General features: G+C 36.7%; 1 protein-coding gene across 4 annotated transcripts in view; it reads right to left on the bottom strand.

Moving 5' to 3' along the window:
- JAK2 (Janus kinase 2) overlaps positions 1–16,414 on the bottom strand; it is an 89,598-nt gene that overhangs the window by 40,735 nt on the left and 32,449 nt on the right. For all 4 annotated transcript variants that reach the window (XM_084225955.1, XM_084225958.1, XM_084225956.1 and 1 more), the window contains one exon: positions 4,828–5,078. In XM_084225955.1, the coding sequence (XP_084082081.1) occupies positions 4,828–5,047 (220 nt within the window). In that variant the 5' untranslated portion in view covers positions 5,048–5,078. The remainder of the gene's footprint in view (positions 1–4,827; positions 5,079–16,414) is intronic.

Genomic DNA, 16,414 nt, shown 5'->3' with positions numbered 1-16,414 from the left:
TTTCTTTCTGTTCTAAACAACATCTAGGTGGTAATTACTGAAAGGCGCAGACCCCACATGTCTTTCATCACAACTAAACAGCATGTAAGACAATCAGAAGGAACAACCAATTCCACATACAAAACCATGTAACCCTTTGGAATAAAGCATATTTCAGTCTTAAACAACAACTAGCTTATTAAAGTTGATACAAAAAAGGGTTTGCTTCTATAGGGGTCTAGTAAGAGGGCTAAGAACTAGATTTCTATTGCGTATTTGTGAAGATTAAATCTGTAGGCTAATCATCTGACACCTTCTTAAAACAAAGCTCTACAAAACACACCAAAGCTGCAGGTCTTAACATATGATTGTCTATGAAAAGGAGTCACAGACTCACAGGAAACTAGAGAAATGGAAAGTATTATATAAGGCAATGAAAGGGAAACCAAAACAAAACATATCCCCCACAGGAATAAAACTGAAGGGATAAGAAACTGAAAGATTGGCTGTAATTCTAAATGTTGTAAATTTATGGTGCAATATGACATATTTGATCAATCCAAGTTTTGAGGATTTTTTAATGGAGTTAAAAATAAACCTACCCCATACAACTAAACATGGTTCCTGTTTGATGTGTAAAGTGGGATAAACAATACTGTACTACATGTCAGCTGTCCATAAAGCAGTAACTTCGCAGTTACTAACTTAGCAGTTTTACGGCTGTGTGGTGCATGTATCCCAAACAATTTCAGATCAATTACAGTGTAATGTACCTCATGAGAATCACTAGCCTATTTCATGACTTCTGCTAGATGCTAAACACCATTCAGGACAATGCTGAATATTTACTATATAGCTACTGAGACCTAGCTAGGCTCCCTAATACATCTACCCAAACTACTAACCATCCCGTGTACGCTTACTGAACAACATTTCAAAACCATATTCTTAAATTCAAATGCTAAGCTTCTGTATTTGACCAAAAACACTATAGACACCACAATCACCATGCCACCCCACAGCTCAAAAAACCCCACAGGTATTTCAAAATCCTATCATTGCCATTCTGAAACTTTAACCAAGACATGACTGTGGTAACCCCCCCCCCCCCCCCCCCCAAATCAGAAGTACTTATATTAAGCCCTTGCCCTGCCACTGCCTTCCTCTGTATGAAAAGTAAACTGTGCACTCTTCCATCCCTCATATTTTGGCATTTATAGCTCTGAATAGTAACTTGCACCATTCACTAGTAGTACTATAAGGGCACAGAGATCATGCATATTTTCCAAGAAAAGGAGGTTCACTTTTTTATCCCTCCCCCTTTAGAACTATTAATTTGCTGTGCTACACTTAATGCTCCACATTTATAAAACAGAGCAAAATCCCTTTATTAAATAGAGTCTTGAAAATTATCCACAAAAATCTGACAAAAGCAAAGAGGCCAGAAACTTCTCTTTTCATATAATTCTTACCACCACTTTTAATTGCAGAGCCTTTTAAAGTGAAGATAACTGCAGTATTTAGATGTTTTCTCTAGAAACATTAAAAATCGAAAAACTGGAGTGGGGAATAAAAGTTTTCTGCTGAAGCCTTGATATGTCAACAATAGTGAAAACTTAGGAGAAATATAAGTGTAAGTGAAGGTAAGTAAAATCATAGAAGCCATTTACAACAGGTACTGAAAAGCCCCCCTGGATTTTTGCACTGCATTAACCATGCTATCAGCTCAAACAGTGAGGAATTAGAAGATAGTGACTCAGACATAACTAATCAGAATTTTCACTGCTTTGATTCTGCAACAAGGGCTATCAAGTAAATTTTCTGGAATATTGCAACGACACTGTCTCTTTAAAATTTATTTGTTTATTGCATAAGGCTAAAATAAAGGAGTGTGTGTGTATATATAGTATACACACACACATATATAGTATATACATACGATATAGTATATAGGATATGTACTTGACTACAGTCAAGTAACATAACAGAAGAGTACAACACTGCATACTTCAGACTTCTCTTTCAAACCTAAAAAAAGTAGATGCTTCTTTTCCTTTATGATTTTAGAACTTCATACCCAGACAAGTCTCACAATTCCATTTATCCCGAAGGAGCTAAGAAAATACAGCTTTTCTGTATCTCCTCCTTTGTTGGCATTAGGAACCCTTTCTCCCACACAGTATATTTTCATAAGGTAATGTCCCTCCTCCAAGAAAAAATAAAAAACAAGAAGTATAAATCACAACAAGCCATGACACAACTATGAAATGTGAAAGTCATGCAGAGTCTGCAATAGAAATACTGTTGTATGAAACTCTCAAGTGTGTAAGACATAAAAAGACAAAAGCAATTAGTTGAATGATTAATAAAAATCTCAAATTTTCTATATAAAAAGCCTAATACAGACATCAGTTCTCATACAGTTGGAAGTAAACTATTTAAAACTTATGTAGCCTTGCATATACCAAATGGAAATTTGCTTGCCTTTTCTGACATAAAAATAGTATCTTGCATTATCATTCATACAAACTGGAGGCTAACCAAACCCTTAACATCACATTCAATGTCACTATCCTGTCAACAAAATGGTTTCTGAATAGTCAATCAAAGCTTCTATTTCTTTTCCTGGAAAAACAGAATTGCCCTGAGTTCTCATTAATTCATTCCCCAGCTAGTGGGGGAGAGCAGGGGGGGCTGCATGTTCTGGGTGGATTTTCAGGAAAAGCTATCACCTAAAGGAAGACAAACAGAAAAACCAAACAACAACACGACCTCACAAAAACAAGAAAACACACACACACACACAGAGAAGAAAAAAAAACCCTGAAACAAAAAAAAAACCCTGAAGCACAAAAACCAACCCTCAGGGAACAGCTATACTGAGTGACAACTATGAGCTGTGTAAACCCTGAGTCATGTCAATTCTGGAAATTCAGCATGCATAGAATTCCCTTGTTAGCACAGATTCTCTTCTCAAGCATAGAAGCATAGACTACAAATCATAACATTATGCAATGCACTCTCTCCCTTGAAAACATTTAATTGACTGCAAACACTGCCACCACTCGTCACATTAAATGCTTTGAAACAGTGCTTTTACTTACTTCTAATTAAAAACTCTCTGCCATTTTATGGTTTTCCAAGAGAGACCAGCATTTTTCAAGGGTTGTACCATGGAAATTCTGACATATTTGCAATTCAGATGGGTGAGAATTAAAATGAAGATACACTTAACACAAAGATTCTGCAACCTCTAGAACGACTTCTCTAATATATTTCATTTGCATCATCACTTATTTCCTCTAATACCACTTTCCCCCTCAGGCTGAGAACAATACCTTTTCTTCAATTGGTGTGACATTTATAATATTTTACTTGGCTATTAACTAGCTAACATGCAAGAACTGAACCATGACTAACTCATGAATTTAAATTTAATTTCATGACACCTTATTTATTTTTGCATTTCTTTTTGGAAAATATGATAGTCACTTTTATGTACAGTTTTTCTTATAAAAATACAAACCCACAAAAATGTTTATATTTATTATATTTTCCCAAACCAGAAAACTGTTTTTAAATAAAGTATAAAAAATAATGGCAGAGCTTTTGCATGCATGTATCAAACTAGCAGAAAAATATTTAGACAGACTAATATTTTTATAGCCAATACATACCAGATATAACAGATTTAATGTCAAGTTAGCAGTGACTGGAAAATTTTCAATTGAACTGTTTAAAAGATATGTAACAAGACGCTCTCTGCTGATGTTTACCTAGATCCAGTCCTGCTTTGCCTCCAACAGCAGTCATACTTGGATATAATCAGCTCTGCTATCAGAAGATCTATCAAGTTGTTCAGATCACAAAATTTATTAGCGATTAGCAAATTTGTTATATTTCAGTCTTGCTTACCACCCAGATCATTCCCTTCTTAACCAACTATTCTGACTCATAGCTTACTCCTGAAAGATTAGTCTTGCAAACAAAAACATTATTTGACTCTATGGAGCCATATGCGTTCTGCTTTACAACCAAAAAATCCTTTCAGAAAAAAAAAACAAACACCAAAAAAAACCCAATAAGAAGCAATGCCTCATGATTTAAGCACTAATGGTCGCTAGGAAAGAGAAAAAAGAACAAAAAGCTGGTCACTTTCATACCCAGAGATAATAGGAATGAATTTGTTTCATTAAAAAACGCAATGTACTTTTGCAAAGAAAGATGCATGCATAAAATGCATGCTTGCATTATTTTACTACAGATTTCATACCTGGTGCATGTTAGACTCTGGGTAAATGCAACATTTCAAAGGCATTCTTAGATATCAATGTATTATTTATTTATAATATACTGCCATGTTATTTACACACTTCATTTCCTAAAGCATTATGAAGAGCATCAACCACACACACAAGCACTCATGTTATATCTAACAGAACAGTTTCCTTCTGCAAAGTGATTAAGCATGTATAATAAACACATGCACACAACTTCCAGGACTAATCTGTTTTGCAGGGCTGCATCAGGAAGTAATTCATGCTATTTACAGCTCCTGCTATGATTTAACTATTCAAACTGTATCTTAGCTCAATGAAAGAAGACTCAGTTACAGGATGGTATACCCTTAAATTATTTGAAAAAATATGGCAGTCACCCAGTTCAGCTTCACAGCCATTCTAACGGGAACAGTTCTACAGTCTTGTGCTAATTGCATCTAAAAGAACACAGAAATTAGCATTTCAGGCTAAATGCCACCATTTTGATGAGCTTTGGATTGTTGAAAACCTTCTTGTACAAAGCTGGATTTCACTGCTTCATGAGATAAACTGTTAGGTATATACTTACCACAGGTTTTACAGGCAACAGCACAAATCTCTTCTGCAACATATTCTCCAGCTGAAAATTGAAGGTAATCTCCTTCTGTCTTCCCAGGAGAATGATAAAGGTACACTTGAAGCAATGGTTCTGTCTGCTTGGGTGCACTGCTATTTCCACGGATGTCACCATTCTGGTGGACAGTAGAAGTTGCTGCACTTTCCATATTTGTCATTGTAAGACAAGCCATAGTTTGTTTTGGTTCTGTTCAGAGCACCTGCCTGAAAGAAATGTAAGAAATACTTCTTGACTAACCGTACTTGGTTTTATTTCTAATATTCGTATTTAGTGACAGTACTGTTCTGACGCTGAAAAATCATTAGAACTTGAAGACAAGCAAATAGCTTAGGTGGTTTACGAAAAGTTAAGTTTCTCTTTGATTTACTACATAGCCCTAGAGGAAAAGTAACTGACAGCATTACATGAAAAAACAAAATATAAACTGGAGTCCAGCTAGAGGATTATCACTTTTCACTGGATTTTAGACAGCATGTGCTCACCTGCAACATGCCAATTAAACATGAAAGCCAAAATAATTGCTTTAATGAGATCTGTACAACTTATTTTATTCCCAATTTAAACTCAGAAGACAAAATGATTAGTTGGGTCACAAACTAGCACTGACGAAGAGAAGGATAAAATAGCACCTTGCAGCTGAGTTTTCCTTGTAAGTAGACACTTCAAAAAAGTGCTAAGATGAGAATCTAACCAACATGGTTTGTATCTAGGAATAGGAGATCTTCCAAGACCACCTTCTTTCAGAAAAAAAAATCATTTGATCTGCCATCAAAACAACAGTCCTCTCTGATAAATGTAAGCAAAGATTAATAATGTAATAAATGACCATAGATATATCTGGAAAAAAAAACTTTAAAAATGTGAGATTAGACAGCATATTCCAAAAGCCTGCTGAAGAACATCTCTGTTTCTCTGTGATTGCATCATAATTTTAATCGGTATAAGCCGTGCTTAAGACAAAAGCTTAGATCACAGTCAAAAAGCTTGCTTTTATTAGAAGTTATTCCAAGTAGCTACCACCTAGAATTCTGCATTTCTTATTCTGAAAATCCAGAATAGGCTCAAACAAGACAATTAAAAAGATCTGATTTTTTAGAATCAAAGTATGGTTTGGGCAACAACAATGCTGCCCTGATGCCTCCTTCTCTTTGAGCTGAAAAACCCCAATTGTCTCAGTCCTTCCTCATGGAAGAGGCACTCCAGCCCTCTGGATTGTTTTTGTGGCCCTTCTCTGGACTCACTCCAAATGTTCCATGCCTTCCTGTGCTAGGGGCCCCAGAGCAGGACACAGGACTGCAAGTGCGGTCTCACAAAAACACAGCAGAGGAGGAGAATCACACCCTTTGACCTGCTGGCAATGCTTCTTTGTATATGATGAAACTGGTTTTCTGGGGTGCCAGTGCACATTGCCAGCTCACATCTCAGTTTTTAATCTACCAGGATCCCCAAGTCCTCATCAACAGGGCTGTTCCCAAATGCATTCATCCTCCAGCCTGTACTGATCCTGGAGATTGCTCTAACCTAGATGTACTTGGCATAGTTCAACTTCATGAGTTTCCCACGGAATCACTCCTCAAATCTGTCAAGATGCCTCTGGATGGTGTCCCTTCCCTCAGTCCCTGCAGCTGCACTAGTCAGCTTGGTATCATTCCCAAACTCACTAAGGGTCTGCATGTTGCTGCTTAAGATATTGAATGGTTAATAAAGATATTGTACTTGTAAATGTAAATATCTAAGTTAAAAATATGTTTATTGATCTGCATAGGCATATGGGTGTTACATTCTTAATGCATTATTTTCAACAGCTTTTGTTTGTATTGAACTATGTTGCTTTATCAGGAAAGAGTTTTGGAACATGTTCTGATGTTTTTTTTTTTTAATTTTCTGTTCCTAGCTAGAATTATTTTAGAAAGGATGAGTGTATGAATATTCATTAATGTGGGCTAAAGATGATGCGTGCCATGGAAACCACAACAGTTATATCAGCAGGAAAAAAAGGCTGAACATCTTAAATAAGGAAAACATTAACTTAATGAGTTAGGAGATGACAAAAATATTCAATTACATATACAAGAGGATAAAACTGTGTTACCATTATGCTAATTCTGGGGGAAAGAGAAAAGAAAAAAGATACCATCACCAAGTGAAAAATGCATTCTTTTACTTCCCAAACTAAGCAACACAAAGAACCAGTGCATTATAGATAAACATGAATGTCTAGATACAAATGTCATTCACTACATTCCTTAGGCTCTTATGTAGGGGTTACACAGATTTCCTGTGCCTCATTTACAGAGCCAGCCACCTTTAACTGAAAAGATATGTGCTTTTACCTCCAAAGATAGCACAGGTAACACGTACATGTTTAACTACGGAAGAAAAGCATCCCTCCCCACTCAACAAGAAATTATTGGTTTTTAGAAGAAAATAACCACCACATGACTATAAACATTATATTTAAAAGATTTCTCACTACCTTTGTCAACATTACGCAAGACGTAATGGTTGTGCTCTACAAGTTGCTTTTATAAAACACACAGATTTAACACCACAGGGGCCCATCTTTAATTATTAGTCGTTTTCCCAAAATACTCCAGAATTAACCCTCTGTTTATTCAAACCTTAACCTGAACTGACAGATTTTTCATCTTAGTCACTCAGCTTTATGTCTATCCAAAACTGGAAACGTAATTTGTCAACCTAACTGAAAACCTGTCCAGTTTCAGAAGTGTACTAAACACACGCCCTTATGCCTGCTTCTCCTTCATAAAGTCTGTGTATTTACAATGTATTTGTCCTTTCAAAAAACTCCCATCATTCCCTCTTTGTTTCTGTATTAAAAAAATCAATAAACCAAGAAGGGAACCTCGCTTAATCACATCTAAGAATGTGAAAGAGCAATAAAATGCAGTAAAAAATGCAAAGTAAATACTCTACTCTGTTCTATTTGTTGCGCTAATTTCAAAGGTTCCATGTGACAATGTGAAAAAAATCTCAAGAGATACTACTTGTAAAATTGTGTCATGACTTCAAATTAAATAAGTTTCAAGTTTGTCTTTTTATGTTAAAGTGCAGACAAAGAAGGTGAAACCAAGAAATAGCCCTACATTATTTTCTTCACTGAAAAGAGAAAACACGTTTTTTTGGCCTCTGGCTTACACATGTAACTAAAGCAGTTATATGAGCAGAGCCTCATGTGCAAAGTAACTGAAACACCAGGTCACCACTCACTGGTGAAAACAAAACAAAACTGCTTTCACCTGCTTTTCTTATCAGACACGTCTCAAACTGGACACACTTGGTTTTCCCTGCTTTGCTCCTTTCACAGACCACTATATTAGCCCAGAAGAAATACTAAACATGGCAAAAAAATTAACTGCTGTTGATCTAGTACATTTAAAATATGACCTCTTCTTCTGATGGAGTTAAACATTTTGAGACTAAATATACTGGGAGACAACAGCATACCTGTTTGCAGAATTCACTGAGTGTAATTTTCTGGGGTATACAGATTTGTTCATACTGTAATTCAAAAGAATTTCTGTGTTTCTGTAAAGAATGTAAATAATTCTCACTGTTGTACGAAAGGATTTAACACATTCAGAAAGCGACTTTTGTAGATAAGTTACTCAGTACCACAAAGGTACTTGTTTGAACAAAAAAACCCTACACCAAGTCCACACACATCTTAGAGGAGATGTCTGATATAATGAAGAATCAATGAAAAGAATGGCCGAACCAATTATCCAAGTAATAAATAGGAATAGGTAACAAAGTCTGAGATGTTAGGATGAGGATCTTAGGATGTAAGGATGATGTTTTGGACATGACAACGACTAGCTGTAAGAGATGTGATTCTGGTACTGATGAACAGATTATTTGATTCAATAGAATTATTTTATGTTCCTAATACAGATAATATGTTAAGCCATGGTTTCTAAAGGATAAGATTAATCATTCAATACATTGCTCTAATCACAATGACCAGCACCTACAAGGGAACATGTCTACATACAGTTCTCTGTTGACGTTTGTATCAGCAATGCACCTGAAAATTATTTTCACTAGCCACACTGTGCTGCAGTAATTCACACAGTTCTTTTTAAGTCAACCATCAAGAAACTGGTTAGTGAGATCAAAAATCATGACTCATAGAAGACATTTCACTAAAACATGAAGGACATAAAAAATTCTCACGATTTAATAATATGCAGGATTCACAGCCTTCAAAAGATAGTTTTGCAACTTACGGGGTTTCTTTTTGGGGAGGGGGATGGTGGGAGCATTTGAGGCAACAGGTGGCTCTTGAAGGTAAGCCTCCTGAGACAGGGTCTTTAGCCATACCACTTCAAATGTATAATTTCAAGGATTTAAAAATGAGGGCATCCTCTCACTACAGATAAATCCCCAACAGTTAATTACCTTTTTATCACTTGGGAAATCTCTGTACTAAACATGAGAGTGATAAAGCCCTTTAAATAAGCATGTCACAAGACATCCACTTGCTGCAGGAATCCACAGAAAGTCAGACAAAGCAGGCACACATGCAGAGGTGGAACATAATGTATCTGCATTAAAAGTACAACATTAAAAAATGTTAATGGCTGTGAACAATACATAATGCATGATTATTGAAGAAATCAAATCTGCATTTAGATACAGATGAAGTAAACCCCTCCTGCCTTATTTACTGAAATTCCTGTCATCTTTGCCAAGAGCTTTTTTAAATACAAAATTTTAAAAAAAATTAAACATTTTTGGAACTGAGACTGCTTCTCAGTTCTAGCAAGAAAATGGCATAGAAGTCAGATACCTGACTTCAAATGTAATCACTAGGGTTTTTTGCACACAACATGTTTTTCTTTTCTGTGAATACAGCATCAGTTTAAGAAAACTGTTGATGGCACTACGTGGATAAAATAGAAATGAAAAAGGGAAAGTAATCACAAAAAGAGACATGGTATGTTTACTTCATGTAATAATAATCCCTCTAGCCACAACAATTAATTCTCTTTGAAAACTGACAACATCCACTCATTTCAATTAATGTGGAAGTTAAGATCAACTGTCTTGCAGCAGGAAGGGCAAGGGCACACCCACCCTTTGCTCTCATTGCACAACACTTCTGTGGTTGCAGGAAATTATTTTAAAGTGCTTAAGCACAACAGCAGCTTCCTGCAGCAATGAAAAAAATATATATTCCCTCTGTGACCCTCCCAACGCAGAAAGAGCCTGACAGAGAACCAAAAATTGATTTTAAAACCGAATAAAGGTGGGGGAAATAAAATGGAAGTTTGAAGGGGGCAGAATTCAGAATGGAGAACTCTTCAAGTTTTATGTTGGATGACTCTTCAGACAGGTATCTCCCTGAACAGGAGTGAAGACTTCAACACAGCTTCTTCAGCCCCATGTGCTGCGTTGACCGAGTCTATCATGAATACCACACTCCCTTCTTCCGTCCACAAAAAATAACCCATATCAATGAGCAGTAAATTCAGCTTCTTTCCTCACAGAAGTCAGACTGGTGGCAATGATTAGCATTTCTCCTCCTGCAATAGTAGCTTTAGAGACAGCTTCGCCTTGCTCGGACAGCTGTGCATTTTGCAGGCACCTCCTCCAAGTGCTTCAGACCGCACCAGGATCTGATCTGAAGGCCAACACGGTCAGCACAAGTTTTTTCCAGACCTGTGCTGAAATGCTGGAAGGAGAGAGGAAGGGTTGTCTGGGGAGAGCTGTGTATCTCTGACCTACTGAGGACACATTCCATGCACACTGATCTGAGAGCATGACCTTCAAACAAAGCAGAGAACAGCCACCTGTTCGTGCAGGTTTCAGATCAAGGGACACTGTGGGTATTCTAATTTATCTTCTATTTTAAAAGTACTGTTCCGTGCTCAGAACTGCCTAGCATTTGTAATTCCCAGTCAGGCTTCTGACTTTAACCGAAACTGCATGTAGATTTATCTAGGTTTAACTATGTCATTTTTCCACAAATCCAGCAGAATAAGGATTGCAACATTTTGAATACCCTCAATAATACTGTCGCTTATGCTTCACAGGCAAAAAAATCAATGCAGCAGCCTAATAGAAAATCTATTCTTCACATGACAAACAAAAAAGATTGCTTGCTTATGAAAGAGCAGCTTACAGCTGTGAACAAGAAGCATGGAAACTTGGAGATTAAAAACTCCAAGCTCAACAGGTTCGTGTAACACATTTCTCTCCTTCTCCCTCACCCCATCTACAGGATCTGCATTAAGGCCTTATAAAACTATTCAGCTCCCACACTTTCAGACTAAGTCTCATCTAACACAAATTGCTCCTTTAAGAAGCAGAGCTGCTGTACCATTCTCACAGCACACCATCTTGTCAGTGACCTAGCTCCCCTATTTCCTCCTTCCCTCTATTTGTTCAAGTCTTAAATTTCTGGTAGCTGCAAGGATTTAAATGCCCAGTTCCAAAACAAACTTAAGAGTCTAATGAACCTCAGCCAAAATAAATTACTCCATCATGTCCGATTTGCAGCTGTCTGCAAAGAACACAATACAGCATTTGTTATTTCAACAAGTCTTCAGAACTGCTATAAATACAATTAATGTTTGTGCCTGTGTCACCAACTGCTCAGTTTACTAGTGAAAGAAGAAAGATTAAATGGCATTTTCTACTGACAAGCAAGGCCTTGAAGACACAGGCTGTGTCCCAACAACTCAGTATGCTTATTGCCAGTAAACCAAAGATGGCAGCAATCTGCACACTTTCCATCTGCTTATATACACATCCTTATTTCAAGGAATTTGAATGAACATCAATAATGAAAGCCTTCCCAAGTAACGGTGGGTAGGTGGTATAGTAGGATGCTGTGCCTGGAATGAGATGAACAAACTTGAACAATGCTCTATTTTGCAAAGCTATCTGTAGTGAATTAAAAGAGGGTGTCATGCTGCTTTCGGTGTTGGATTATGCTAAAACCAGCTTGACTCATCAACACCAAAGTTTAACATCCTGATAGTGAGGTGAACATGTGGCAGATATGGTAAAGTATCCTTATCTAAAAGTGCTAAGGTCACGCATTTGGCAATACAGGTAAGTAACATCAATCTCTACTTAATTAGGGGGTTTCTTTGCTAGCTTTAATGGAATTGCTTTAATATGATTGTTTTGACATAGCTCACACTCCACTATCTTAATTTTAGCTTCTATAATGCATAGTAAATAATTCTGATTAAGATCTTCATGTCTAATCATTTATTATAGTAAATAATTCATTTTTATATTAATAGATCTGGTTTGCCTCCCTGAATCCTGTGGGACAAAGCTGTACAAAGGTTCAATCACAACCCTATAATTCCTTAGACCTCAAACTACTAGTTTGGCACTAAGATTGGATGCAGCCACACCAGGCTCCTCTTTGAGAAGAAGTTTAGAAGTCAAGTGTGTCCCTTCTGCACCTCATAACTCAATGGGAACTTTTCTAAGAAACTTTGTCTGAAGGACTCACTCTACTTGTGACAGGACATTAAGATTGCAGCAAAGTGTCACAAAAAGCGCTAACAATCTTACATTAGCCAGTGGTAACAGAACACCACAAGGGTATTATGCATCTTGTTCCAAGAAGACCAAAATCAAGTTTTTAACTCTAAATCCAAACTTAGACTGAGAAAAAAAGTCAGTCAGCTTCCCACTCCTTGCCATCATTTTGGCTAGTTTGTTTGATTTACGCTTAATATATATAATTAATATTTAATTATAGTCTTTGCAGTTCAGTTTGAATACACAGACAAATGGAGCACAATCAAGCTCAGTGTGGCTTGTTATGCTATTAAGAGTTTAAAATCTTATGACAATAGCAATAGTTTTCATATTCTGCATATGTGACATGAGGTATCCTTGCAAATCTAGTCTGATTTTCTTTGCGTGTGCAAGCTTGTTTCAGTGTGTTGCTTTAAAAACAAAGGTATACTAAATTCAAGGAAGCAAATGAATACACTATGCTGACAGGCAATAAAGTATTGTATTTTTAAACCATCACCTCTTACTGAATGACAGTGCTTTTTAATGGACCAATAAGAGGTTACAAAATCCTTGTTCAGTCCAAACATGGCACATCAATGAGAATTTCACAAAAAATTCACAGCTACAGATTCATGTATTTCCAATACATATTCATAAGAAAATATTCTCCTGACTAACTCTGCCAAAATATTCAACAATACAAAATACAAAGCAATCTGGAAAATGTGAGAGCTTATATCCATTATTAGGATAACATCTTATGCATTAAAACTCTGTTGTCTTTTTTCAGACAATATCTATTCTGACCTTAAAACCAGCTTTCACAAAAATATAAAATATTCTCCTAATGCATATTCAATGATGTTTAGTGAACAAGGAGTGCATTTTCAGTTTTCATGGTCATTTTTCTAATATGCTCTGCCTATTGTTCCCTTCCATGAGGTAAAGCCACACAAGAAAACAACTGCTCCTATAAGAAACAAGCCCAAAAAGTTAAGTAACTCCAAAGGAGCTTTCCTGTTTTATCAGCTGTACACTAGCACAAAAGAATTTTTAATAGACCAAAATCTGAATGCATGTGGTAGCAAGCAAATACATACGGAAGGTGACAGATTAACATATCAATGACAAAACATGCCAAAAAAAAAAAAAAGGTAGAGAAGCAAAAATAACATTTGCTTACAGTTTTCATTTGGAAAACCACCCCCAGTACCCACAATTCAGTGCATGAACTTTTGTGTAAGAAAAGAATAATAGTCCTGGCCTGATCTGCTTGCATGACGCACAGGGAGTATGTGGATAGCTGTTAATATGAGGATTACCCCATTTTCATTCTGATTAGAAATTTAAATATTGCGATTTCTAAGTTCTTCACAACAGAATGAAGTAATTGCTGTTCTTATTGCAGGAAGAAAACTACCTGGGGATGCTGTCAGAATGACCAAACACCACATTCAGGTAGAAGCCTCAACACCAAAGTAACATGCCAAGTAGGTGAGTTACCAGAGAAGTAATCAAATCAAAGACTTGCCCAGAAGCAACAGCTCTGTTTAGGTTCCATTAGAACTTTGGAAAAAGTCAGTCCATATCTGCAAAACATTTCAGTTTCACCATGGTGAAGTCTATTTCATCAGAAAATTTCTAAGCAATTCAAACAGTTGCCCAATCATTTGGCACAGATTATGTCCCAAGATAATGGCATCTGAGGGCCCTTAGTCCATTCAGAGTCACCATTATCTGCACATCTTTATGTACACAGAAGACATAGGAAAAGTAATGATAATGGGTCAGGAAGGCTTTTTGCATGAAGCCTGTGAAAAGTATCACCAATTTGCCTTTATTCCCTTACATATCTCCCAAATTCTTTTAAAGTGATGCAATAAAAGATGAAAACACCAAAATTAGGACTAAGTGATATTTTCACAAGGATGCTACATCATACTAGATTTTTTTGTTAACTGTACTGAAAACTGAGTATTGTTTAATAGCTCAGATCACGAGCTATTGATCATGAGCTATTCAGGTCTTCCTGAATTAGTTCTTTGATTTCTTTCAGAAAGACATTAGATAGGAATTCCCAATGCCCCTGTGTACATGGAGGAAATTAATTCAAAGTAAAAAGCAGGATTGCTTGCTACTGGTCTCATTCTGCCTAGTTGGATTTTGGTTACAAAAAAAAAGCAAACTATTCTACAGTGAGCAATCAAAGCACCAGTTTCTACACAGGAAAACTACCAATGCATTATGAAGAAGTTAAGAAATGATAAAAAAGGTTGAATGAAAAAAATAACATTTCAATGTTAAAAAATATTCCAACAAACCACCAAAGAAGAAGAAGAAGAAAAAAAAGATTTTCTTCTATTAAAAGGCATTTTTGTTAAAAATACTGTCTTGGAGAAAAACCCTTCAACAACCTCTAGAGAATATATAAGACAGTTAGAGCCTCACTCACAAGTTAAAAAAAATACTGGAAGTGCAAACAAAAGCAAAAATTACAACAACAGCAAAGTAGTCTGTGAAATTACTTCATTTTCTTAAATGTTGCAAGATTGAGACAGTCGGGATGTGATGCTGGGAGACACTTTTGAAAAGCCAGCTATTCTTTCCCAGATGCAATTCCTGCTGTCATAATTGAAGAGCGATTTGCGAAAACATGAACCAGCACTTGTCTCTACAGTACTGCAGGGCCAAGGAACAGAATCAACAGGTGCAAAACAGATGCTGGTTTACAGATGCTGTCAAGAACCACACAGGCTAGAGCTAAGCTATCAGAAGTCATACACATTTCACACTGCAGTCAGGGAGTGCTGAAGAGTGGCATGGCAGGTACCAGCTATATCACAATGGAAAAGGTTTCAAACCAGTTGCTTTTCTACCAGCCTTCTCTGACAGGCAGGGATTTCCCAGGTTTAGCAACTTAACTGTGGAATAGATAGAACAGAGAGCAGCCACGACCCACCACTTGCAGCGGTCTGGTACTTCTGAAAGACATCAGACTTTTGACAAAGTTCTTTATCCTCTCCTACTACAGATGCACTCTGGAGTTCGGAGTCTATAAAAAAATATTATCCTCTAAGAAAATATCAACACAACAGTTTAACCAAGCAAAGTTATTTACTGGTAGAAATTGTAAAGTTCTCTTCCTCACAGAAGAAAAAGAGTTCCTCACAGCAAACATTTCTGTGAGGAAAATCAGTCATTAACTCTTGCCAGTTGCCATTGGCAATTAGTATAAATTGCCCTGCTTGCATTTGTTCAGGAAGCTTTTTCCAAGACCTGGATTTTAAAAGGTTAAACTCTTTTGGACTTCCTTCTGAATTCTGTCATGTTTTCTTGCACTCTTATCTCACTTCCCCAGTTTGGCAACTTCCCTCCTCAGAGCTTAGTAAAACTACTGCCTCTACAGTAACTGTCACATGTGTTTACACTACACGCAGAGCTCAAGAAGGCTGAAGAGCTGGAATTTTCCTGAGAACCAGGAGCATAAGATTATGTAGTAGGGAGAAAGGGCAGTGACATCACTAAGACTCCTCTAAGCAAGTAGGAGGTAAACAGAAAGAGGAAGAGCCATTCTAAAGGCAAGCGTCAAAACGATGCTTAAAAACATGCTTTCCCCATCATGGTTTATTTTGTGGCTTTTCTCTTTCAACACAGATGGCATTTAGTAACATAGAAAAAAGAGACAAAAGGAAAAAAAAAAGAGAGGAATGAATGATCCTGATTCCTACCCAAGAATCAGAACATCTTCAGAAAAACATCTGTTACTCAAATGTCAAAGACTGCTTAATGAAATTTGCAGTCACTTAATGGAGAAATAATTCCATGGAACAGTATCACCAGGTCTCTTCATTCTATCATTCTAGGTGAAATGGTGCTCCCAGTTTCAACTCCAGAATATCCCAAATGAAACTACTACTCTTTGCCAAACTTCTAAATATCTACTCTTAGAGATTAAACGTACACTTTTAAAGTCTGCCATACACAGTAAAGTACCATGGACAATATAATAATCATAACCCCAACTAGC

This window comes from Fringilla coelebs (assembly GCF_963513975.1).
Source record: "Fringilla coelebs genome assembly, chromosome: Z".
Lineage (NCBI taxonomy): Eukaryota > Metazoa > Chordata > Aves > Passeriformes > Fringillidae > Fringilla > Fringilla coelebs.
The sequence above is the reverse complement of the archived record's forward strand: the minus strand, read 5'-3'. Positions and strand labels throughout refer to the sequence as shown.